Source organism: Marmota flaviventris, chromosome 1 (genome assembly GCF_047511675.1).
Source record: "Marmota flaviventris isolate mMarFla1 chromosome 1, mMarFla1.hap1, whole genome shotgun sequence".
Taxonomy (NCBI): Eukaryota; Metazoa; Chordata; class Mammalia; order Rodentia; family Sciuridae; genus Marmota; species Marmota flaviventris.
This window is the reverse complement of record NC_092498.1, coordinates 97,001,137-97,028,611: the sequence shown is the minus strand read 5'-3', so window position 1 is coordinate 97,028,611 and position 27,475 is coordinate 97,001,137. Positions and strand designations below refer to the sequence as shown.

Below are 27,475 nucleotides of genomic sequence, written 5' to 3'. Positions count from 1 at the left end.
TGCCACAGGCCCAAAAGCAATGGGGCCAACTGGTTATGGGCAAGGACCTAAAAAACTGTGTGTCAAAATAACCCTTTTCTATTCATAAATTGATTAGCCTAGGCATTTTTTTAATAGTGATGCAAGGCAAGTCTCCAACAAGCTGTGTCTTGAAGTGGCATTTAGAACATGAGGAGGTAACAGGTTTCAGTGGGTACAATTTTTATAAAGCTAAGTTGAAAAATAAACTGAGGATTCCCAATATTGTTAAAGGTAACATTGTTATTATTTTTGCTATTCTGGAGAGAAAGCTAATTAAAGAAAGGCTAAGACTGAAACTTATAGTCAGTAGAATAATATGGCATAATTTTGTTTGTTACTGGCTGTTAGGAAAGACCTATAGGCTAAAATGGTAACAATCTAAGAAGGAATGAAAGTTAAAGATTGGGGGAAATAAAAAGCCCTAACTAATTAAAAGGGAGATAAGGCTATTTATTTTTAGCCTTGTCTTTCCAGTTTCCTGAATTTAGAAATATTATTTTTAATGAAAAATATTGAATCCATTCATATTATTTAAAAATGAGATAAGGTTATTAGTATGAACAAAAGGCTCTAATTTTTTTGAGTTAGTGTGTTTTTCACTGCTGTGAACAAAGTATCTGACAACAACCACTTAGAGGAGGAAAGACTTATTTTGACTCACAGTTTCAGGGAATTCAGTCCGTGGTCAACTTACTCCAAGGTGGAAACATTATAGTAGATGGGCATGGCTGTGCAGGACAGCAGGGAGTGGAAGGAGTAGAGAGAGAGGGAGAAGCCAAGGATAATATACAGTCCCTAAGGGTGTGCCTACTTCCTTCAGCCACACCTACCTTTCTCCAGTTATCACCCTGTATAGTCCATTCAAATTATTAATCTATCAAATGAATTAACCCATTGATGAAGTTACAGCTCTCCTGATCTGATCTTTGCCCCAAAGCCCTCCTCTGAACCTTGCTGCACTGGGGATGATGTTTTTTAACACACAAGCCTTTGTGGGGACAGTCCAGATCTAAATCACAACAATTAGTAAACTATTCACATCTATACAGCAAACTATGAGACATATTTTTATTTTTTTTAAATTGTAGATGGACACACTACCTTTATCTTGTTTACTTATTTTTATGTGGTGCTAAGGCTCGAACCCAGTGCCTCACACATGCTAGGCAAGCACTCTACCCCTGAGCCACAACCCAAGCCCCTTGAGACATACATTTAAAGCCAGCAAACCACTCTACAAATATAAGTCATTTGGTCTGGTTTCTGAAGTCTATTAACAATTTTAGGGTCTATAAACAGAATAAGAAGTTGAATCTTTGGGGCTGGGGTCGTAGTTCAGTGGTAGTGTGCTTGCCTAGCATGTGTGAGGCACTGGGTTTGATTCTCAGCACCACGTATAAATAAATAAAATAAAGGTCCAACAACCACTAAAAAATATTTTAAAAAAAGAAGTTGAATCTTTATCTCCATAGCTAGCAGCTGGGTGAGGGTGAACTGATAGTGTGCATGAAAGAAGTAGGTGATTTAATATGGAAACAAGGACTGTTAGGATGGACATTTTCCAAACTTTATTCTATATACTTATCACCTGGAAATATTATTAAAATTCAGATACTTGTTCAACAGGTTTCTCAAAGTGCCCAGAATTATTCAATTCTAACAAGCTCTCTTGTGCTCTGTGAAGTACACTTTGGGTTGCAGGAGGCTACAGGATATCCCGGATAAGGAAAACCTTATCCGGGATATCCCTTATTCACATGTACATTTCATTTGCCTGCGGACCTAGCATGAACCTGCTAGTCTGTAGTTGGTAGGTTTCATCTTTCCATACCTGGGACTCTTTACTTTTTCGGTCTGTCCAAAAGGAAACAACGAAAGACACAATGCTCATAATATCTTATTATAATCAAGATAGTACACTGAATGGGGGATAGACCCAGACTCTGGGTTGAATGAGTAGAGGAAAGTCTGCAGCAAACTTTGGCTGCCTCTTTAGTCATAAAAAGAAAGATCACTGAATATTCTTCATTCCAGAATGAAGACCAGGAGTACACGAATGGTCTCCAGCTTTGCTTGTTTGGGCTGCCACTGTGTGTTCTCCACCAGGTTTCCAAAGCACAAGCTGTGTTGCAAATGAAAGAGATGAGTCCTCTGGACAAGTCGTGGAGAAGACTCATCAAGGGAGTTCCAGTTGCCCAAAAGGAGACTAGAGCAAATTTAACAAAGACATCAGGAAGCAGCAGCCTTGGCAAGAGGCTGATTCACAGGAGATCTCTTTTTGAAGCTTTTCAACTGGCCCCCATCCAAAATTCTAACATCAACACAGGGCCAGGTTGCAGGGGCCTTGGAGAAAATACAGATCAGCTGGCCTCAGAGGCCAGGTGGGGGTTAAGAGCCCTGGTAGTTTAGAAGGAGAAAGAAAGGTCAGGACCTGGTCAGACTCTGGAGTCCTCAAAACTTTAGGGACCACATACTGTTATGGGGCAAGAAAAAGAAAATTGGGGGAGAATAAGAAAAAAAAATCTTGTTCTGGATTTCAGTGGCTATTTTCTCAGTATTTAATCATTCTTTCTCTAGAGGTGCTGCAGCCTGACTTCTTACCAAAATAAAATTGAGCAATAAAACAAAAGCACCCTGGAGGGAAAACAGTGGTAATAATCTTTTTTTCCTTCCTTATCACGATCACAGTTGTTTCACCAAAGCAGAGGAGATTGCCAATTTGAAGAAGCTGTAGTCCTAGAAATTTCTGGGTGAGTCTAGCTCATAATGGAAAAGGGGAAAAATGACAGTTTGTGAATAAAGTCAGAAAAGTAGAATAGCCAGGCTTATTTGTAGTTCCTGTGGAGAATGGACTGATGGATTCCACAGTATCTTTGGTTTATACAAAGGTCTTTCTGGGATTTGGAGTCCATTACGAGCAATGTTTGGTTCTGGACTATTTTGCAACAGATGTGGGAAATTCTTGGATTGGGCAGGTTGATGTTTAGGGCATTGGGTGATTACCCATGGATATCTAAATGCTTGGGAGCATCCACCTTCATTCCCTTGTGGCTGATTAGCAGATGGGAAGATTGACCCCAGTAAGTTCTGGAGGATGTTTGGGCCCTTGGGAGAAGACAAATGTTTGAAAGATGATATCATCCTGGCTCCTGAGCCATTGAGTAATCATGAGTCAAACATGTGACAGGTAGAGATTTGGGGAAGTCAGAGTCAATGTGGCACAGGGAAAAAAGGATAATGAGGCATCCTCCACAAGCTGCTATTTGTGATGCCTTCTGCTAGTTATCAGTTTCTCAAGTGGATGGAAAGTAGAAAATGTGTGTCTTTGGATAAGATATTGCAGATTCTTGAGGATTAAGAAAGAGAGTTAATAATGTCCAAAAACACAAAGAGGAGAATAAGTTTTTCCACAAGATCAAAGTAATGCAATAGTTTTACAGATTTTACCAAGGACAAATTTATTTTCTTATCTTTAATATTTACCTATAAGTGGTACTCAACAAAAATTAAACAATAGTGATTAACTTTTTCCATTGTTCACGTGTCAGAAGATGTTTACTTAAAGTAGCAAACAGTAGGAACTAAATGTTTGTTGGAGTATAACTTGTTCTGACTTTCCTTTGCAAATATTACTTTATATTCACTTAAAATATTTAAAAACACTAGGGCAACAATTTTAGACTAATCATCATTTTATAATTACAGAGTATTTGACATCAGAAAAAGCCAAACTCTAACCCTAGTTCAGCCTCTTACTAGCTGTGGGACCACAGAGCTACAATGTTCTGCAAATGGAGTTAATGGTAGGGATTTCTAGAAGGATTAAATGAGATAATTCATGCAAAGCTCTAAATCCAGGGTCTGATATATATGAAGTGCTTAGTAACCACAATAATAACCTCGGAAACTAGAACTACAGTAAAATAAATCATAGCATTAACAATGGTTCTGTTCAGACTCTCCAAAGCAGGACTCCGCAGAGCTTGCATAGTTGAGGCCAAACCAGTTTTCCAAGTTAGATAGGCCAGCCATGCGCCGGGGCCGCTAGAACTACATTTCCCAGCAGGCCTAGAGGCCAGCGTCGGGGGTTTCCTCTCATTTCCGGGTCGGTCATGTGACCCTCCGGCGGCACCATGGCGGAAGCAGAAGAGCAGGTAAAGGCTCCTGGTGCTAGTTCAGGGCTCTAGGGAGCGAGAGACAAGAGTGAGGTGGTAGAGGGCGCGGAGTTGGGCGTGTTGGTTTGCTGGAGGGTGAGGCGGACCCCTGGCAAGGCGAGGAAGGGCGGCGAAAGTTCGTTTCAGGGAGCAGAGTGAGGGGGTGGTCGCCTGTCCCTGGGAGGGCTCCTGGTGCGAGGTGTAGTGCGCGGACACACCCCCGCGTTTAGGAGGCGTCCTAGCCGTGGGCCTATTCTCTGGCCTGTACTCCGGAAAATTTTGACATAATGGCAGGCCAGGCAACCTCAAGTGCCTGTGGGAGGCTTAAGAGATTTTTTTGAGGTCAGATGACTGAAATTTAGATTGCTTTCTATTCGAATAGCACAGTGAAAGGTAGGAGAGAGTAGATGATAAGTTTTGTATGTACTGAGTTTAGGTACAGAGTTGAGGCATTGTTGCGATGCAGCAGGGATTAAAGCTACCTTTCTGGGGCAAAAATGCCCAGGCTCCAAATCTAGATCCTGTTCTTACTAAGTGTGTGACTTTAGGCTATTTAACTTTCAAATATACGATGGAGATAATAATTGCACCCTCCTTAGAACGTGGATTTAGGTGGAATGCGTTATTTCACAAAGTTAAAGTGCTTAGAACTGTTGGGCTAGTGGGATTATTTGTTGCCAGCAGTGATATCAGATGTTCAATCAACAGCTGGCAACATGGTACTGGAGTTTTGGGTATTTACTAATGATGAGAATATGCATTGTTTTCATAAAGCAACAGTGGTGGGTACACATTCGGTTAAAAGACAAAATCAAAGTGACAGGAAAGAAAGATGACTTAGGCTAGAATTGGGAGCAGTCACTTAAATTTCCATTTCCAGTGTCCTTTCAGTTTCATACTATTTTTCCTCACAAATTGACAGGGCCATCAATTGCTCTGATGCCTCTAAAAAGTAATGTAATGATGAGCTGTTTAGTACCATAAAATACATTGATATGGTTCACTAATTTTAACTGTTTGCCTCATACTTGCATTTCATAATGAAAAATTCCTACATTTGATATATACCAATAACTAAGAAATTTTACTAGGAAAAAGTATGACTTGGTTGGTCGTTGTGATAACAAGAGAATCTCTTACACTTAAACTTCCCTTTTCCATTCTGGGCAAGTCAGAAGAAAACACTTATTAAGAACATATCATTTCATGACTAACATTTTTCTGTTTGATTAGTGGTGTGATTGTTTTTCACCTTGTTAATCTTCATTTCATGTTGAAATATCTTTGTTCCTTGGTTTGATATAAAAGCAAAAACAAGCAAACAAACAGATTCTTAATTTCTTAGATATGTGTAAGAGAAATGGAGACAATCGCTGATAGTATTTACCACTGTTGTGCAGAAGACAAGTTTGGTAATGCTATCTCATGTAAAAAAATTTATATATATATATATAAAATTTATATATATATATATATAAATTTATATATATATAAATTTATATATATACTTATTTATATATATGTGTGTGTGTGTGTGTATGTGTGTGTGTGTATATATATATATATATATATATATATATATATATATAGGAATGCTTCACATTTGTACATTACTTTCAAGTTTAAAAAACCCCTTAACATGGCCTTTGGTCTTTCTGATATATGCTAGAGCAAACACTTCCTATTTCAAGCCTTCTAATGGCTTCCCATTTCATGCTGAGGAAAAGACAATGCCCTTCCCCAGTAGACTTGATGTCTTGCAGGTCCTTGTCCTAGCCACTCCTTGCCTTCTTTCTCTGATCTCATTTTCCACTGTTTTTCCTTCCCTTCTATCACCTTGCACAAATCACATTGGCTTTCTTACTATTCTTTCAACAAGCTAAGCATGTTCCTACCTCAGGGCCTTTGCTAATGCTCTTCCTTCAGGATTCCTGGTATTCACAGGACTTTCTTTTTCACTTCTTTGGGGCCTTGGTCTAAGTGTTCTTTTTGACTGAGACCTTCCTCAACATTCTTTGAAACCTCCTCCCTGCGTTATTTTTCTTTGTAATACTCATCATCATTTGACATGCTGAGTTTTAAAATTTCTATTTACTTTTTCTGTACATTTCTGTATACTTCACTATTAGAATATAAGCTATCTGACAATGATTAGTTCATGACTATATGCCTGAACTAGACTATTATTTGATATTTAATAAATAATGTGCTAACTGATTAAACTTTACAGCTGAGCCAGTTGAAACTCAGTCAACTTGAGGAATTTTCTCAGATGAACTTTCTCATTATAATAAATCTTTTGTGAACTTTAGTCATCTATCTCAAAAGTTCATGATGTTTTACTAGAGCACCCTGCTGTTTAAAATATATGCAAGAATCAAAATCTTTTAATCTTTTTAAGAATCATATGAAGTAGAATTTGCCTTTATTATCTTAGGGATTTTGCTTCAAGTCGTCATTCCACCTTGGATGCTTTAATAGAGTAACCACTGAAGTGGGTATTTGCTCCTCAGTGGTGTCACTGTTTTTCCTAAAAAGACAGTAGTCTATTGTCAGTGACAGAAGCAAGTATTCACAGATTTTTCTAGTTTTTAAACACAGCTAGCAAATAATTGTACCTGTACTGGCAATTCTTTACGGATTAAAAGTGGTTAGGCTTTTTGCACTGTGCATGATGGGTGTATTTTGTATTTCATGGTAGGGAATCACTGAAATCTGATAGTAGGTCTTTTTTATACAATTTTTGGAAGACTAAAATGTACCAAAATGGAACAATTTAAATTTAATAATTGTTTTATTCTGCCACCTTGAAGAGCCTTTATGAAAATCCTGAATGTTTTTCCTCTTCCTGAATTCTTTAGGAATTAAATATGTATTAAGTGAATTATCATTGTAAGTTATAAAGGAGGGCAAAGGAAGGTATTTTTCTTGTTACTGTGCCCTATAAATGCAAACAGCTCTCTAAATGAGTAAGAAAACTGAACCTCTTGGCATTAACTTTCCTCAGTGTTTGCTGTATTCTTTCATTATTGTTCCCATCCTTAATTTTATGAATAACCAAAATAGTGGCATCTATGCTGAGTGAGTTAAACAGTTCAGAGAGTCTAAAACTAAAATCACTTTTTGGGTATGAATGAACATATGTTTTTAAATCTTTGGGAAATTCTTGCTTTTGCTGATATAGTAAAGGTAGTTCGCAAAATAACCACGTTTATATTTTATAGTTCACAGGAAGAACTAATATGCTGTGTTCTGCCTGGAAATCTTCTAACCAGCAGTTTTGCTTGGCTCCAAAATGATTTATAGTTGGCCTTCATAATCACAGATGCCCACCAGAATTTGTCCATACCTCTCTTATGAATAACATTCTGCTTGAAGTCTGGTTGTTTGTGTATTTGTCTTATCTCTCCTAAGATTGCTGAGTCCTCAAGAACAGGAACAAGAGCTTACTCATGTCTGTATTTCCCATAGGGCTAGTATTTTCCAGATGCTGGGTGCTTAATAAAATGCTTAAATGAATTTACTAGGGGAAGATCCCTTTCCAATTGTCACATTGTAAATGAGGTTCAGTAGAATTTGTGTGAATATATTTTATCTTACTGAGACTTTGGAATGCTATTAATACAGATACATTCTTTACTCTTGCCAGGTACCGTTTTTCATCTTCCCTACTCATCCAGCCTGGAGGCTGGTCCATTAAAGTATTTAAGCAATCAAACCATCTATTTCTTGACTAGATTAGAGAGTTTGTACTTTGAATTCTCCTTCTGAATCTTAGAAAGTAGGAAAATTCTGTCTTAATTGTGGACTGTTTATGGGTTATCACATTTCCACGATCATGAATGCTCTCATGTTCATAAAATAAAAATCAAGGCAACATATTTGAGTTTTCTTGTCTGTAAGTTGGGAATGTTACTTTCTTAAGATTCTTGTGAATCTGAAATGAGATAAAAGTATGTTAAGGTGGCTGGGTTGAAAAGGTTACTTTACAAATAGGATAAAATTAATCATTCAAACCTGGACTAGGCTCAATTCTCTTTTCTTACAGTTTGGCCTAGATATATCTTTTAGAAGCAGCGTTACCAATAACTAAAGGAAAAGCAAAGCCTAAACAAGAAGTTACAAAAGCACAAAAATCAACACATCTTTAAGGGTCCACTCTTTACTATTGTATAACTAAAGTTTAGTCACTATCATATAACTAAACCTTAGCTGGATGTACTTATTGCCTAGTGTACTTTCCTGCTCATCTTCATCTGGGTTGGTTGGCTGGAGGCCTTGTCACCAGCTGAATATTAATAGTCTACCCAGCATCCTCCACATTACTGCCTTTCGGGAGGAATGCTTATCTAATCAGGGGCTTCTGTATCCCCATTCATGGCTGCTCATTCATAGGGGCCTTGGTTTGTTCTTGATGCCAGATCCTCTGGAGTGTTATTTTCTTAACAAATCCAGGCTCTTATTTTAGACCTACTGAATCAGAACCTGGAATATGGGTATATTAGTGGGTATTAGCTAACTTCCCAGACTGATGATTTGATGCAAAGTCAGATTGGAGCCTGGGTCACCGAGCTTGTCCCTTTCTCCATGCTGCAGCATATATTATCGGTTTTTATTTGCAGAATAAGATAGGTGTGCTAGGTGAGCCCAGTGGACTGAACCCGGATGTAATCTAAGTCTCCATTCTTTCGACAGCTCCCTAGTTACTCTTTCCTTTTTCCTACGTAAACAGCCCATTCTCTGGTTGCCCCACACTGGCTCTTTGAACTGTTGATATGAAGTACATATAACACAAACTATTTCCTCCTTCCTGTGCATGTCAGACATTGGGATCTATAACAACCCTTTTTCCTGTTAAGCCCAGCTGGGGCACAGTCTTTGTTGGAAAGGGATAGAAGGTGACAGTACCTTGTTGAGTGTCTCATGTCTATTATCCAGGTGCAGTCTGATTTTTTTGGGTCAGATCTCTGCTCTGTTTCTTTGTAGAGCAGGTTAGTCCTTCTGCGCATTTGGAGCTGGCCTTTCTTATTCTTCAGCCTCTCATGTCTCTTTCAAATTCTCTTATATTCTTTCCTAACAAACAGTATGTGTACACCCTTAAAATTCTGGGAATCCCACAAATCCCCCAGGGGTAGAGGTGTCCTGGCTTCTCTGTCTCTTGGACTTCCTCTTAATCCCTCCTATCTCTTAGGCCAGCTGTACTGTCTTCTCCCAGACCCCTGCTATTGGACTTGTGCTGATAGAAGATTAGTCTTGGGGTTGGTTGTAAGCTTTTCCTACAGGGGTCTTCTGAGAGCCCAGGGGGCTCTGCTTGGTTAACATTTTATTGGACGTGCTCTATCATTGTTTGCTGCTACCTTCCTCCAGATTCCTTTGTGTAACTGTTCTGTGGCATGAGTTAGTAGTTTGAACATCTGTGGAGAAAAGGCGCTTGGAGAAAAGGAGCCTTGGCTCCTGAGGGAACATACAGAGGAAGCAAGCATTCCTGTTTCAGATCACTGCTTGTCTCTTATTGTCATCAATGGCAAACATATGTTGAGCTGATATGTTGGGTAGCATAGTATGAGACAAAGAGGCCAAAGCTTTATGAATTATCTACAGTGTATTTAAAATAATTGCTATTAGAACAAGTCAGTTAATATTAGGTGCTAGCTGAGGGTATGAGAAGAAACAGTGTAGGAGGCCAGATCTGGACTTGTGGCTTGGGTTTATTGGTTGCAGTTATGTGAAGGAGGGGAGACCTTGGTTGGGTTGTGAAAGAAAGTAAATATTTAAAAATAGCCAGTGATTTTAAAACCTTAAACCTCACCTTGGCAACATGAAAATATATTACATAAAAAACAAGTTTTGATGTTGAAATAAGAGTGAGGGTCCTCGGCATTCCTGAGATTCCCTCTGCTGGTTGCACTGAACTTTGAGAGGATACTGGGAATTAGAAAACTATTAGGATGAGTGCCAAGTTGGGCCAGGGGCTTTCTAAGTGGAGGATGGGCTGTAAGGAAAGCCTCAGCAAGGATCACAAATTCAGGGCAGAGAGGTGGTAATGACCAGAGTGGGGAGGATGGCAGTGGTTTGAGGTTTAAATGCGTTCCATCTCAGGTATTACTGTTCAGCTTCAACTGAGGTTATGTGCAAATATGGATACTATGTACACATAGACTGATTTCCATGAAGCCATAAATACAGATTTTTCTATGAAAGTCTTTAAAAAACATCACCAGTCCAAACAAAATACCTGTATTCCATATTCAGGCTCCATACAGTTTTGCCACTTCTCTCATTGAGATGTAAGCGTGTGATATCTCAGCAAGAGGTCACCTAGTGTGGCTGGTGAGTGTAGCTTTTTGGAAGGAGCGGGAAGTGAGGCTAAAAGTCTCTTGGGGGTCAGACTGTAAAAAGCTTTGACTACCTTGCTGGAGAATCTGAATTCATTCTTTAGACTGGGAAACTACTGAGGGTTCTTTGAGAAGGACAGTGACACGCTGATCTGTGCTTTGGGAAGATAATATAGATGGCAGGTAAAGTATATTAGAGGGGTCACAGGTCACAGTGCAGAGAATTAAGATCAAGTTCTTGATGATTCAGTTTCAAGGATTGCTTTGCAAATGAAAGATAAATTATTGAATTTAGCTTTCAGCCTGTTACTCAGAATTTGTCTAGCTATACATTTATGTCACTGGGTGTCTTAGCACATTACTTTTGCTTCAGCCAAAATAGCACAGTTTTTTTAAATTGTGGAAATTTATGTAGCACAAAAGTTGCCATTTTAACCATTTTTAAGTGTATGATTCAGTGGCATTAAGTGCATTTGTGTTTTTGTGCATCCATCACCACTTTTTCCTTCCCTAGAACTTTTCATCATTAGAAATTGAATCTGTACCCATTATACATTAACTCCCCATTACCCCTTCCTCGCACCCCTCTGCTTAACTTCTGTCTTATATTTGCAGAGTCAGAATTATATAATATTTGTCTTTTTGTGTGTGCCATATTCCGCATAGAGAACAGAACAATTTTATAACATTTTCATGATTCATAGTTAAGATTCTTTGGAAGCTGAAACATATTTGAAAATCACGAACTCTTTAAATATATAACTTTTCTCAGGGTTCAGACTTGTTGCTTGGATCCGTTATTGGGGTACTTACTCCTTCTTGTTTACCTGTCTCTAAGGACATTAAAGAGAGAGGATTGGTGAATGAAAGTAGCAGAGAAATAATAGGCCAGGATAATTTCTGAAATCACTCATGCATTGCTTTGGTAGGATTGTGGATAAAAGTGTAATTTTTTTTTTTTTTTGAGGCCACATCTGTGGCCTGGAGGTTCATGCTAATGCTGGGTGTAGGTCTTAATTTGCCATAGAGTAAATCTTCTCTATTGATGCAACTTGCCACTGGAAGCTCTCAGAGCCTGGTTTTCCCTGAAAATGCAGGTCTCCAAAAACTGCAAGCCTCGAAGTGTTAGACTCTGGTATTGCATTCTTTCTGGTGTGTAGCAAGAGTGTAATTAGATTTTGAATCTCTGCGTTGACATTGCTGGTTGAGGATTTATGTTTTTTTATTTGATGAAGAATAGGAATTGACATTCATTCATTTACATTTTGTGCATATCTTAATTAATTCCAAATAAAAATTTCCTTGAGTTTAAAGAGTATTAAGTATCTTTTTAGAGTTCTAGATATGGGAAATAAGAATGTAGATGTAGGATGCTATGTTACAAAGGTGCAGATGGTTAAAACATTTAACATTATGAGAAATGCATAATAGGTGTTCAATAAAGAAGTCAGAATAGCAACTGCTTTTTAAAAATCTTACAGTGCTTTTTTTTTTTTTTAAGTAGCAGGAATTAAACTCGAGGTGCTTAACCACTGAGCCACATTCCCGCCACTGCTCCCCCCCTCCCTTTTTGTATTTTATTTAGAGTCTGGGTTTCACTGAGTTGTTTAGAGCCTTGATAAGTTACTGAGGCTGGCTTTGAACTCATGATCCTTCTGCCTTTAAGGTGTACAACATGACATTAGAGATGCATATACAGTAAAATAGTTACTATAGTAAAACAAATTAATATGTTAATAATCTTACAGAGGTAATTCATTTTGTCCCCTGTAGCAAAAACAGCTATTAGCAAAAATCCTGAATACAATAATATACTATTACTAACTGTAGTCCTCATGTTGTATATTAGAGCTTTAGACTTGTTCATCCTACATATCTGCTACTTTTTATCCTTTGATCTATATCTGTCCTTCCCCTGGTAACCACTGTTTTATTCTCTGTCTCTATATATTGCCTTTTTTTCCCCTTTAGGATTCCACACATAAATGAGACCATGCAATATTTTTCTATTTCAAGCTTATTTCACTTAGCATAATGTCCTCCAGCTCTATCCATGCTTTAGCAAATGGCAGGATTTCTTCTTTTTTAAAGTCCTGAATAATATCCCTTCCCCTCCCCTCCCTTCCCCCCCGTTGTGTTGCATATTACAGTTTCTTTATCGATTCATCTATTGGCAGACACAGATTGTTTCTTATCTTGGTTAGTGTGGATCATGCTATAATGAACATGGGATTGCAGATATCTTTATGAGGCAATGGATTTCATTTCCTTGAGTGTTTAATGAAGATGAAATGCTGGGTTATACAGTAATTCTATTTTTAATTATTATTTTTTTTTGGTACTGGAGACTGACTGCAGGGGTACTTAACCACTGAGATATCTCTCCATCCATTTTTTAAAGTTACTTTTTTTTAGTTGTAGATGGATACAATTCCTTTGTTTTATTTATTTATTTTCATGTAGTGCTGAGGATAGAACCCAGTGCCTCACACATGCTAGGCAAGCACTTTACCATTGAGCCACAACCCAGCCCCACTATCCTTTTAAAAAAATTATTTATTTACTCAAACTTGTTATATGTGACAGCAGAATGCATTTAAATTCTTAGTACACATATAGAGCACAATGTTTTATGTCTCTGGTTGTACACAAAGTAGAGTCACACCATTCGTGTCTTCATACATGTACTTAGGATAATGATGACAATCTCATTCCACTATCTTTCCTCCCCCATGCCCCTTCCCTTCCCTTAGCCATATCTAAAGTTCCTCCATTCCTCCCAAGTCCCCCCGCCCCCTTTCCCATTATGGATCAGCATCCACATATCAGAGAAAATATTCAGCCTTTGGTTTGTTGGGATTGGCTTACTTCACTTAGCATGATATTCTCCAGCTCCATCAATTTACCTACAAATGCCATGATTTTATTCTCTTTTAATGCTGAGTAATATTCCATTTTGTGTGTGTGTGTGTGTGTGTGTGTGTATGTATGTATGTATACACCACCCCCCACAGTTTCTTTATCCATTCATTTGTTGAAGGGCATCTATGTTGGTTCCACAATTTAGCCCCCATTCCTTTGTATTTTTATTTTAAGACAGGGTCTTGCTAAGTTTCTTAGGGCCTCACTAAATTGCTGAGGCTGGCTTTGAACTTCTGATACTCCTGCCTTAGCCTCTTAAGCTGCTGGGCATTACAGGTGTGTACACTGCACCTGGCTGTTTTTAATTTCTTAATAATCAAATTCTCTTTCTTAATGGAAGAGAATTTAATAATTTCTTAATGACCAAATTCTCTTCCATAATGGAAATCTCTATTTCCACCATCAGTATTTAGGGGTATGCTTTTCTCTACATCCTTGTCGACACTGGTTATCTTTTGTCTTTCTAATAATAGCTGTCCCTACTGGGTGGGAGGTGATATCTCATAGTGGTTTTGATTTGCATTTCCCTTATAATTAGTAATTTTGAGGACCTTTTAATACACCTGTTGGCTGTTTTTATATCTTTGGAGAAATGTCTATAAAGGTCCTCTTTTTAACTGGATTATGTTTTTGTTTTTGTTTTGCTGTTGAGTTGTATAGTTCTTTATAAAAATATGTGGCTTGTACATATTTTTTTCCCAATCCATAGGCTGCCTTTTTATTTTGTTGATTGTTTCCTTTTGCTGTGCAGAAGCTTTTTAGTTTGATGCAATCCCATTATTTTTAGTTTTGTAGCTTGAGCTTTTGGTATGATATCTAAGAAAGCATTGCCAAGGCCAACATCAGGGAGCTTTTCCCTGTGTTTTCTTCTGGGAGTTTAATGGATTTAGGTCTTGTTAATTTAAGTTGATTTTTGGGAGGAGTGTAAGGTAAGGTTCCAATTTATCATTTTGCATGAGGAAGTCCAGTTTTTCTAGCACCATTATTGAAGAGACTGTCTTTTTCCTATTGTGTCTTCTTGGTGCCTTTGTGGAAAATTAGTTGACTGTGTGTGCTTGGATTTATTTCTGGGTTCTCTATTTTGTTAGAATAGTGACTATTAATTAAAAATAGAATGTGCCCCAGAGAGAAGGACTAAGGTGACAAGAGGCCAAAAACCTGGAAGTGGATGGTTATTGCAGAGGAGAAGAGGTAGAAATGTACATGTCATTATCTGGGGGAACAGTCAGGTGGCAGAAGAGTTGGATTTTTTATGTGTCATGGTGGTGCTAAGAACAAAAAGTTATTGTGTAGGATTGTAGCTCTAAACTAATAAGAACTTTTAAAGATTTCGATTAAATTAAACAGGTTGCATTGGGATTTAGAGGAGATTCCAATATTCATCATGGTTAACAAGATAACAGTAATACAATTCTTAATTTTATTATCTCATAATAGTAACATTTGTCCTATTTTACAGATGGTCTTCAAGTGCAGGGACTGTATTTTCTATAGAATTGTATTCCAGAGGTTGCCTGCCACCAACCAAGCTCTTGCTGATTTTTGATGTATGAAATAAAAATGTTTCTAAACACCAGATTTGTATTTATCCTGCTGTCAAGCTTGAATTGAGTAATATATGCGCCTGACTTTAAAATGTTCTTTTTTTCTTGAAAAAATATTAGTTAGATGTGAAATGACCTTGCCCTTTTTTTTTTGTTCTTTCTTTGTTTATTTCATGGATTGTTGTAAAATGCTTACATTCGGTGTCAGCATATTAGTTGTAACCTTTTATTGCTATTGATATCTATAAGTACGTTAAGTAAATCTTCATTTTGCTGACCTCTTTGAGGTTGCATGGCATCAGCAGATTCTCTCTTTCAGTGGACAGGTGAGAGATTAGCAGGATCAAGTCAATTTTTCCCTTTTTGCTTTGTTTCCTTCAGAGCAGCAAGATTCATTGTCTAGCAAGGAGGAAACTGTGCTAAATGGCAGAATTTGTCTTAGAGTTAATGGTTTAAAGAGTGCATGTAAATTACACACTGTCTGCTAGGTACCACTGCAGGGGGATTCTTTTTTAAACACTGTTTTAGCATTTTGATTCAGCCAGGTTAATAGCATCATAATTAATAACACAAGAGGTTTTCAGTGTAAGGAATTGGCTTGTAGATAATTTGAGATGAAGGTTTACTCTTCCCTTCCAAGATCAGTGAGGCACTTTTGCTGGATGGATTTCCATTGTTAGCTAGGGAAAGTGTCTTCCAGGTCCTCTGGTGACAGATTCTAGGGTAATTAGTTCACCTGCTGACTGCTTGAGGGAGGTAAACAGAAGTGTGGACCACTGGAACCCTTAAGTAAACCATCTTTGGCCTGCCTAGGTGTGAAGTTGAGAGGGGGCATAGGGGAGTAGGAGCATGTCGAGGGTCTGTTAAAGTGTGGTTGCAAATACCCTTCCAAAAAGAGATTAGAGATGGGGATATGAAGACTCCTTCCCCTGACAAATGCTTTTTATTCTTTTGTCATGTCTTCTGATCATTTCCCTCTCTATCTTTGTAGGAAACTGGGTCTCTTGAAGAATCTACCGATGAGTCTGAGGTAAGGTGATAATTCAAGGAGCCCTAGGATTTGTCACTACCATGTCCTACCCTTGTGCTTGTTCTGCTTTGCTCAGTGGGACATTTCCTGGTGCTGGGGGTAAGGATGGTGAGGGCTATACAGTAGAGGCTGGGGGAGAAGCATGCCTGTTGTCTTCAAAAGTCTGAATGGATTAGCTTAAGAAATAAACAGGGAAAGGAATAAAAAGTTTTTCTTTCATTGCAAAGCAGTGGACAAAGCACAGAAGCATGTGGACACTGGGAAAATTGATGTCAGGCTTTAAAAACTAATCTGTGATGTCTTTTTAAAAAAATTATCCAGTATAGGTTTTGCAGTATTCTGTTTTTTTTTGTCTTTTTTTACATGGTGCTGGGGATTTAACCCAGGGCCTTGTACATGCTAGGTAAGCATTCTCTAGGGAGCTACAGTCCTTGCTCTAATATTTATTTTTTACCTATTCTTTTGATGACTATGAGGTACTTATTGGTGTAATTCCTGAATCATTGAAATTATAGTTTATTTCTTAAAATAAAAAAGGAAACTATGAAGGAGTTATGTTAAAGATTATATCTTGAGAATAAAGTCATTCTTTTTAAAAAGTGAGAGTTTTAAAAAAATCCTTCCTTTTCAAAAATATGCATAAGAAGTAAGTTTAAGCACAATACAAATTAATTAGCGTATCAATTTTATAGGTGGACTAATATATTATTTTTAAATATAGTATTTTTTTTCTTTTCAATATTTCATTTAGTTTAGGGAAATGAAAAAGCATCTGTGCTGACCTGCTGGAAATTCACACTGACGTGACTGTAGCTGCAATTGTTTATTAAATTGGGATTTTTGTTGCATATTGTTTTTATATGAGTTTTGTTTGCATTTTCAGGGAAAATGTGGGCTTATGCTTAATTTCTAGAAAACGTCATATATATTATACCATTTTCTAGCCACAGTTCTTAACATTATGTAGGATTTCTGTTCCTGTGGGGCTGCAGATAAGGTATTTCTGAGTGTGCTTATAGATAGGGTATAGCATTATTAATTACTGAAAGTACTGAAAACTTTTCAGATTACCGTTTTTAGATTTGGAAATCTGTAACTAACAACCAACCTTGTGTTCTCAGAACCATTGGTATAGAATCATCCGGTATTTGGGATCTGTCCAGGAATTTGATTTCATAGGTTAGGAGAATGATGGCAGGAACCCAAATCTAAATCTTGCCACATGTTCTACAGGTATGAAATGAATCAACAAGAACAAATAAGAGTACATGTAAGTCAGGCCTCTAGTATAATTAGGAAATAGGGAGTGTTACAGATTTTAATACAAGTGGGGGAATAAACCCCAGGAAACCAGCAGAGCCAGCTCTGGAGTTGATGCTGGAGCTGAGAGTCAGGTGGAAATGGGGTAGAAGCGCAGAGTGCAGCTGAGCACCCAGTGGTGGCAGAATACAGATAAAAATCACCCTTAGTGGGCTGGGGATGTGGCTCAAGCGGTAACACACTCGCCTGGCATGCACGGGGTGCTGGGTTCGATCCTCAGCACCACATAAAATAAAATAAAGATGTTGTGTCCACCGAAAACTGAAAAATAAAAATATTAAAAATTCTCTCTCTTTCTCTCTCTCTGAGTGGGAAAATGTCGCAAAACATTGGAGATCTGAGATGTGGTGTATGTGGAAATTTGAAGGAAAGGGCTTGAAAGTGCTTGGAACTAAGTGCGGGATGGTGCTAATTCTGGGAGAGATGGAGGAGGTGTTCCTTAAAGGCTTGGTAGTTAAGGAAAAGGACAAAGCAGAGAGAATTAAGGGTGACTACAGATAGAGTATCCTAAGATCAGAACTATCTGCTCTACTCCCACAAAAAACGAAAGTTCCGTTTATTTAAAAGAAACACTTCATTGTATCTACGTAACTCAGAAAACTAGTAAACCACCCTGAAGCCTCATCCCCTTCTAAGGGCATCTGTTGTTGCTGTCTAGGAACACCCGAGACTTTGAAAATGAACTGAAATGGTAGGTAACATCCATTTGAAGTTCTTATAGGAAGAAGGCAAAGTGAGAATACAGCTTTTTTATGCAGCATAAAGCAGTAATGTGTTCCCCTTTTATAAAACAGTTGAGTCTCATTAAACAGGCATTTCAAAATATGATCATTGACCTTAAATCTGAAATTAAAAAAACTCAGAATAGAAATGGACAAAAAAAACTAGGAAGTTAAGAAATGAGAGTTGACCCAACTGTGGAAAGAAATTAAACCAAGTTCAGACTTTATACATTTAGTAAGTCTGTTTGTGGCTGAACTGTGGGAGAAATTATCTTAGGTTTCTTTACTTAGTTTAAACCACTTTCCACTTCCAGAGGTGATATTTTTAAGATACCAGTTAATCTGCCAAAGAATCCTTCTCTATTCCTTTCTCTCTCTCTCTCCTTTCCAACATGTTTTATAACTTTTAGGACAGGCATTTCCTCTATATACTTCTTTCTTATTCAAGTACTTGGATAATTTTCAGTTCTGAGAGCAGTAATGTGTAGTGTTTTCAACCATGTGTTTTAACAATTTGTTTATCATTTTATGAACTGATGCATTTTATATAAACTGGGCTTTTATATTAGGAAGACCATTGTTTTAGATTTATCTAAAGTTCTCATTTTAATGTATGTCTGAGAAGTATTTTCTGTCCCAAATTGTCCATATGATTTTCATTAATCTTGAAAACTCCAACCAAATGAAATGAAATTGCTAAGAGTAGTGTAATTAATGTAATGAAAATGTGTATATGTCTGCATATAAAAATTTAAGAATTTTAACTTGCACTTTGCAGTTAAAGGAGAAATTCAGAACTGTATTATAAACATGATAGCTAAGCATGTCACTTAAGAGATTCCATAGTTAAGGTTCCTACATTTATCTTAATACTTTAATTAGTTGTGGCAAATTTTGTAGGATAACTAAACAAGTCCTCCTATCTAGGCTTTTTTGAATGTTAGACGGTGTACTGTTTCTTCCATCTTGATATGAGCCAATTTCTTAGATAGTGTTTTGTTTTTGAACAGCATAACAGAGAAGCATATTATCTTTAAAGGGATTTCTTTTCCATATTGAAGCACTAAGATCTTTTTAATACTTAGGGATGATTGCTGTTAGTGGGACAAGACAAGAGCAGAGAGGAGTGGATGGATATCCAGGAATGGTTTTAGTTGGAATATTTAAGAGTGAATATGCTGGGAAACTTGGAAGATGAGTCAGGGCAGGAGTCTTCAGGAAGGAGGAAAAGTATTTGCAGAGACAGTATTGTGCCATTGTATGTATATTTGCCAACCATGAGGCACTCAGTGTGCCGGGAATGTAGGAGGAAGATGGAAATGAGTCTGGTAGAATATATGAAGGTAAGATTTGAAAGCTCCTAATGGATCAAATCTGGCAGTGTGGACTTGGTTCTGTGGATATCAGGGAGCTATCCAAAGGCTTGATTTTTGGGGAGAGATGAACAGGTGACCTAGAAGGAGAGACCATGGCAGGAAGACCATTTGGGTGGTTCTCATGGAAGTCCCCATAAGAGGTAGGAGTGTGCAGGGCCTGGGCAAAAAGGTAGCAGAAGACAAAGAGGAGCTGCCTTCAAGGAGCTACTTCTCAAGTTCAGTCAATAGGAAGTTTAGGATGGTGTGTGAAAGGTGAGCTAGATCGAAGAGTCAAGAAGATTCCAAATATCCAGCTCAGCTGTGTTGTAGGGAACTGAATCTAATATTAGGCAGTTAAAGGAAAAATATATTCTCAGCCCAAATTTTAAACTTAAAGACTGATTTCTCAACATGTAGATTATTCATCTTTAAAAGTGGTACTTTTTAATCCATTGGTATCTTTTTTTTTATAATGGTTTTGCTCATGCTGAAACAAATTAGATGCTCTCATATTAAATATATTTTCAAACAAAAGGAAGTGAGCAAACTAATTTATGGAATTTTATTTTACTTTAAAAGCCTATAAGTCACTGCTTGTAGAGGCACTTTTTGAGCCCTATTTGGAGAAGAGATGATGTAGTGGAAGGGGTAATATGTTGGGAGCCTTTTCTGATAATGATGATCATTACAAAAATGATCATGTATTTCGTGTAGAAAATAGTGCTTGGCCCTTTGGTAGATTCTAGGTGTATCAATCAGCCCTGTGAGTTGGCCTTGATGATTGCTTTTGTATTACAGATTGCTGTGGTTTGAATGTGGTCCCCAAAGTTCATGTGTTGGAAACTTAATCCCCTGTGCACAGTGTTGATAGGTAAGACCTTTAAGAGGTCGTTAACGTTGTAAGGGCTGTGGCCTCTTGAATGGATATGTCATTGCAGAGAGAGGATGTGTGGTAAAATTTTGTTCAGATCCTCTCTTGCTGTCTCTTGTTTGGGTGCTTGCCATGTGATGCCTTCTGTCATGTTATGGTGCATCAAGAAGGCCCACAGTAGCATATATACCTAAATAAAATAAATAAATAAAATTTAAAAAAAAGAAGGCCCACAGCAGATGCAGCCCCTCTATCTTGGACTTCCCAGCCTCCAGAACTGGGAGCCAAATAAACTTTGTGTACAAATTACCAAGTCTGATATTCTGCTAACAGCAGCACAAAACAGACCAAGACACAGATGAAGAAACAGACTTAGAGTGTTAACTTGCTGAAAGTCCCTGGCTGGTAAGTGGATTCGAATCTAGCAGTCTTAATCCAAAGCCCAGGCTCCTAACCTCTAGTTATAGGAGGCTTACTGACTTCACTGTGATTCTGTAATTTTATTCCAGACTATCTGTGTACCTTCATAGACTTGGACAGGATTAAATACCTGGAACTCCTGTCTATGTATAAAGTGAAGTATTGTGGAGCATTTACTGTGTGCCACGTGTTGTACTGGGTGCTTTACATAAATTATCTTACTTAATATGAATCAAGATGCTATCAGATAGTATATTTGACAGGAGAAGCTCGTTATGCTAAAGTAATCATCAGTTCCAAAATTGTCGTGACTTAACAGATTTATTTCTGAGTAGAATCAGTAGTACGAGGAGAGAACATTGAGGCACCAATAATATGGAAATGTCATCGTTGCCTGAAGGATCTTTTCTATTTATGGAACATAGTGACCTGTATGATACGTCAGTCATAGAGTCTGAAACTAAAGCATCGCTGCTTCATGGATATATGTATTTAAAAAAATCCTGATTACTTTGAATGACTTCTTGGTACATTATATATTTTAGAAGTATGTCCCATCTTAGAAGAATTTAGTGTGTTGTACAAACAACTTTGTTGTAGAAGCATCAGATTGTTAGCCTAACCTTTCAAGGTTATGCTTGACCAGCAAAAGGAAGGATGAAAAGGAGAAACAATATTAGGCTAAAGAGAGGAAGGCAAGGAGAGAGAAGAGTACCAGATGGACACTGAAGTGTTTGAGATCCACATTGTACCAGGTAAGGATTCCAGGGACCTTTTATGATTCTTGAATGCAAATGGATGGCTAAACTAAGGCTTATAATGTCTATGATAGGTTCCATTGAAGCAAAAATTCACGTACATATGTTGCATTACCCAGCCCTTGGGCAAAGGCTTGTAATAATAACAAAACAGTTAATTAGTACCACTCTATCTTTATAATTTTTGTTATCCTTATTAATAACCTCCTTAACAGATTTCTATTTAGATCTGGTTTGGTTCTTCCAAATACCACAGTTTGGAGGCCATGAATGTGTTCAGTATATAAATTTTACTAAAACCAAATGGACTGACAGCTGAAGCTATTAAAATAAACCCAGGTACTATTTCTGTTGAATGAAAAAATAAGTTTAAAATAAAATGCAGCTTCTAGGTACATCAGCCACTAGGAGAATCCTTTATCAGTTTTGTTAAAATAAAAATCAGTCATTGTGAGAAATCAGGAGAGAGCTTTTTTAATCAGAAAGTGCATCACACAAAAATAATTTATTTATCTCACCTGGTGGGTAGAACATTATGAATCATTTATTGAAACTTAAATTGATTCTTTACATGTATTAATTTTAATAAACAAATTTATAGCAACTGAAATGGTAATGTACCCTATTATGAGATCGATTGCTGAGAAAAATGGAGCATGGGGTTATAATGTTATAGCCTTCCAGATAGCTCTCAGATTAAAAACTTGCTCTTTTATTTAATGAGCTATTAATATTAACAGGTTCTGCTGCTTATTGCATCATTCAGGCATGGATAAACATTCCCTTTGAAGAATATATTATAAAAATTATCCATTTGGAAACTTGGTAGAAACTTTCTGGTTGTAAGATTTTTTGAATCTGTATTTCTGTCATTTGTTAGAGATTGAAAGGTGAATGTTTCCCTCTGTGATAGACCTTTGAACAAAATTCATAATTTCACTGCCTGGGAGAAAAATTATTTTAGACAATATAAGATTGATCCTTTGATTTATTCAACAAATATTCTTAACACTAGGATACTATGGTACATTAGTATTTGATAAGGAAAGTAGATGGTAAGCAAAAATATTTTACAGATAGATGAGGTGGTAATACATATTGTAGACTAAAAGAAATAACATTGATTAAGTGGTATATGGAGTAGGTTGAGAAGTTACAGTTTTATCTTCAGTGGTTAGGGCTTCTCTGATAAGATACAGTTGTGTCCTTATTTTGAAGATGGTGAAACTGGAACTTTGAGAGGTCTTTTTTTCAAACAGGTCTGATTCAGATTGAGAATTGTTTGACTACAGACTGTGTCCTCAAAAGAATCATGCTTTAATTAGGAACCAGCAAATGAGAACGTCTTTTACCTTTAGATTTGGCTTTGGGCATCTAACACAATAACCTACCAATTTTAGCCCCCCTAATCCTCATGTCATTAGTAACAGGTATAATTATGAATCTCCAATGATATCTGTGTTCTTACCTTTGGAACCTGTGAATATGGCATGTTCCAAGGCAAGGAGGAAGTAAGGTTGCTGTCAGGTAACTCTTAAGATAGATTGTCCTGGATTATCTGGGCAAGATAATCCTCAGGGTAACAGTGAGGATCTTTACAGATGATAGAGAGAAACAGGAGAACAGTTCATATGATGTGGGAAGGACCTGGCCTGCCTTTGTTGGCTTTGAAGGTGGAGGGAGGGTCCATAGCCAAGGCCAAGGTGGGCAGGTGGCCTTCCAGAACCTGGAAAAGGTAAGAAATGGTTTCTCTTCTAAAGCTTCTGGAGGAGTATTACATAGCTGACATCCTGATGTTAGCCTCAGGTGGTCTTGTTAGACCAGCAACTGCAGAATTGTAAGATAACAAATTTGTGTTTTTTCAAGCCACTAAGTTTGTGGTCAGTAATAGGAATCCAATGCAGTAAGTAATTTGATTGGCTGACCTTGTCCTCTTAGCACTTTCATTTGGCTTTATTTCTTAGAATTTGGGAAGTCAAATATATCAAAGCAAAGGAAAACAAGAGAAAATGATTGTAATGAAACTGGTAACCTTGTGGGGGAGCTATATTTATAAAAACATGCATGTCTTTTCTGATGACTATTTATTGATGTTGTTTAAATGATGATCTCACTGACAATTAGTGCCTGATTCTGCACTGTAGATGTTTTAAGACATTCTCTGCAGGTTCAAGAAATCCTGTACACATCTAAATAGCATGGAGGACTCTTTTCTTCCATGAGCTGTTTGGTTTTTAGTGCAAGTGGCTTTAAAGACAGATATTCCCAGACATCTATGTCATCTCATTTCTTGCATTAAAATATGACTGTTTTCTTCAAAGACCTCAGTGGATTAAATAAATCTCTCAGAATAGTATCACAGAAAGACAGGAGTGAGGAAACTTCTGATAGAGCTTAAGGTTTTAGTCTGTGGTCATTTTTTCCTTAACCAGGGATTGGGCAGTTTTGAGGCATTTTGTCTAAGACTATTTTTAGTCTTTGCAAGAGTCCAGGATAGGCTCCAGGCTTAGTAAATAGACTAGTGTAATAGTCTCTTTCCCCTTGCTTATAACAAGGTTCACACTTAGATATGTTTGAAAACTTTATTTACTTATTGGTGCTAGGGATGGAAACCAGGGTTTTGTACATTCTAGGCAAGCACTTTATCTCTGAGCTACACTTGAGCTGAAAACATTCTTTTTAATGATGCAATAGAATCAAAGGCAACATGTCTTCATTTTTTGTAAGAAGTTTAAAACAAAGAGGTAATTAGATTAGATGTGTTACTGTTTGTTCAATTTTGTGTTCTCGTAGTGTGATAGAAAATCAGTTTAGAAGGAAGGATATGAGTTCTGCAGTTTAAACTTTGGTCTATAACACATATAATAGTAATATTTTGGGGAACTGACATTCAGTGAATATTACCAGACACTGTGCTTTGTGCTTTGTGAACATTTGTTACATTTAATTCTTATAGCAATTCCCAGAAATACATGTTATTTTCCTTTTCATAAAAAGTGAGGTAACTCAGGCTTTAAGTAACTAGCTTAGTATATATAGGCTGCATGTGGTACAAATTGCATGTGGCATAGGAAAACATTATTTGAGTTAATTTTATGACTGGTACTTAGTTATTCACTTCATTTAATTTTTTACTATCTAAGTAGGCATTTGAATAATTTTTGCTTCCTTCTTTGCCTATCTCTGCTTTTCACCCTTTTTCCCTTCCTCTTTCTTTTTAAAAAAATGACATTAGTGAACTTTATCAAAATATTTGATATTCCTTATTTCTTATCTCTATTACAACATCTCCTGATTTTTTTCCTATTATTTTGAACGCTTTCTTGAAAAATGTGTTTCAGCATAGGAATCTGGGCAATGACTCTTCTTGAGCTCTGGTGAAGTGCCCTTTGTGGTACTTCATGGGGCAGTAGCCCTAGGAAGAAGTCAGAATAGAAGCTGGAGGAGTGAATGTAGCTGGTCATTCTCACCTCTTGTGAGAGCTGGGTGCTGCTGCCCATTGTGCTAGTGAATGAAGCAGCAGAACCTCCCCGAGAAACTTGTGGAAAGGTAAGCACAGCATCTAGCCAGCTGACCTTGCACCCGGCCCCCACTGCCGCCTTTTCCCTGGATGCAGGCTCCCTGTTCCTCTTTCTGGGTGGTTTCATTTACCTTCAGAGTTTCTCACTTGGAGGTGTGGAGTTTGAAATCTCTTTGTTATCATTTTTATCCTGTCTTCAGGGCTGATTTGCGGGGAGGAAGCTCGAAGCTCAGGGTAGCTGTCTTGGCAGAACTGTGTTTTGTTCTTTCATTACTCATATCATCTTCAAATAAGACCATACAACAGTGATCTATTTATTATCTTTTCTGTTTTCTTGTCTTTTGACGTGGCTAAAATTTCTAAATTGGTTTTGAAAGAAGTGAAAGTGATAGTTGGCACCTCTGGGTTGTTTTCTGTGGATGATGGGAATGCTTTCTCTTACTTCATTAAGTATCATATCTTGTTGGCTTTTGATTTCAAATTGCATTCCCAGCTCTTAATTCTAGGCTCTTTGAGAAGGAAACCTTTTTTTTTTAACTTATTAAAAGCTTGTTTTTTTTTCAGAAGCAAGTGTTTCTGAAAGTGTTTATAAATGTTGCCTGAGTCTCTGTCACGTTGCCTTATGATTTTTGTTTTTTGAACTATCAAATGATAATGTCAGATAGTTTAATATCTAGTGTTTTCATTTCTACAATACTTGATCTTAAATGTTTCCTATTAATATAGGTTCAGTTTTATTTTTGTGAGAGTCTATGTAAAGCATTTACATTTAAATTTTTACATGAGATGATTGAACCATAAGTGTTCAGGAAATGTGTGCTTCTTTCCTTTGGTGTACTCCAAGAGTTGTGATATTAGGGTTATACCAAATTTTCCAAAATGAATTGAGAAGTTTTTATATGACCCTGTTATGGGACAGTTTAAGTAACTTAGAGATTTTGTGTTCTTTGAAGGTTTTTAATAGAACTGTTATTTAACACAGTCTGGGCAGGTTCCTTACTATAGGAGACAGGTAGTACTCTGATGACTTTCATTTTTCTCAGTTCATTCTGTGATTATCTTACTTGATTTGATTTGAAAAAGTACTGTTAGTCAAATTTCTATTACTGTGACAAAATACTCGAGATAATCAGTTTGTAAGCAGGAACATTTTATTTTGGCTCATGATGTCACAGGTTTCAGCCCATGATTGCTCAACTCTGTTGCTTTTGTGCCTGTGATGGCATAGTATATCATAGTGGGAGCATGTGGCAGAGTGAGCTTGTTCATCTCATGGCAGCTGGAAGCATAAAGAGGGGGACGAGAAGGGGCCAGGGTGACAATATCCCCTTTAAAGGTACACTCCCAGTGATCTAACTTCCTTCCGTTAGTCCTCTCTCTAAAAGGTTCCACAAACTCCTAAAGCACCACAGATTGGCAACCAAGCCACATGGCCTTTGGGGAACATTCAGGATCCAAATTATAGCAAGTACTAATGCTTGGAGACTTACTAATGTTTCTGTTATCTGGTTTATTAATTTACTTTTGCTTTTACCTTTATTATCTCTGCAGTGCCCACCTTACTGCCATCAGAGTTCCATTAATTTTGAAGCTCTTAAGATTGGAAACCTAGGCCATAGATAATGCAGTGTCCAGTTCGTGTAGGGTTTAGAGTCTCTAATTGATGAAGAAAGTTGTAGAAAAGTGGTGGTCAGGGCTAAAAGGTACCAGGGTATGGAGATAAAGGGGGCAGAGGCTGCAGGCATAGTTCCTACTTCCTGGAGAATAGGCCTTAAAGGGTAGAATGGGTGTCTTCTGGTAGAATTGAGCAGGCTCCAAGTGTAGACACAGAGGGTTGGTAGGTTGGCTAGAAAGCAGCTGTCTTTTGTTCATGTAGTTTGTTTTCTTAAAACAAATCAGAGTGTGCAATGAATTCACACTCAACAAATGCATCACTTTCTCCTTGATTTGTTTGGCAGTACTTTAATTTTTATCGCTATTGTAAGTTTTTGCCTATTTCTGTTTCTTCATGAAAAGTACTGAGAAATTCTAGAAGACTTTGGTGGGAGTGTCTAACAAGGTACTTCTTTGCACTTGGTATGTGGAATGTGCAGTCAGACTTGCTTGAGAAGTATTTAAATCTCCTCTAAATAATTTCAAGAACTCTAATATTTTTCTTTTTCATATAACACTTTACAGATTAGAAATAAATGTAACTTTTTTTCCTGAAGTTTGAGTTTGCAGGACTTCTATTTGCTTCTTCTACTGGAAGATGCTAGAGTTTCATTTTTGTAAATTTATCTATAGTTCCAATTTACGTTACCCTTAGAATAGCCACCTGCTTCTGTTTGGTGCCTCCACGTTCTCACCCCTCTTCTTGCAGTTCCTTTGGTTGACAGTCTCTGATTTGGAGTGTGGAAATCTAAATGAGAATGTCTTAGAAAAGCTGCTTACTAAACTCACTGTGCTGTTACAACAGACGTTTGTTTTCACTGGTCTTTATTAGGTACCCACATTTTTGTTA

The 27,475-nt window shown here is 37.4% G+C and overlaps 1 protein-coding gene across 1 annotated transcript in view; it reads left to right on the top strand.

Annotated features, from left to right (window-relative positions):
• Window positions 1–4,129: 4,129 nt before the first annotated feature.
• Vps41 (VPS41 subunit of HOPS complex) overlaps window positions 4,130–27,475 on the top strand; it is a 159,178-nt gene continuing 135,832 nt past the window's right edge. Inside the window, exons 1-2 of the mRNA XM_027939644.2 lie at window positions 4,130–4,175; window positions 15,968–16,006. Coding sequence (XP_027795445.1) covers window positions 4,155–4,175; window positions 15,968–16,006 — 60 coding nt within the window. The 5' untranslated portion in view covers window positions 4,130–4,154. The remainder of the gene's footprint in view (window positions 4,176–15,967; window positions 16,007–27,475) is intronic.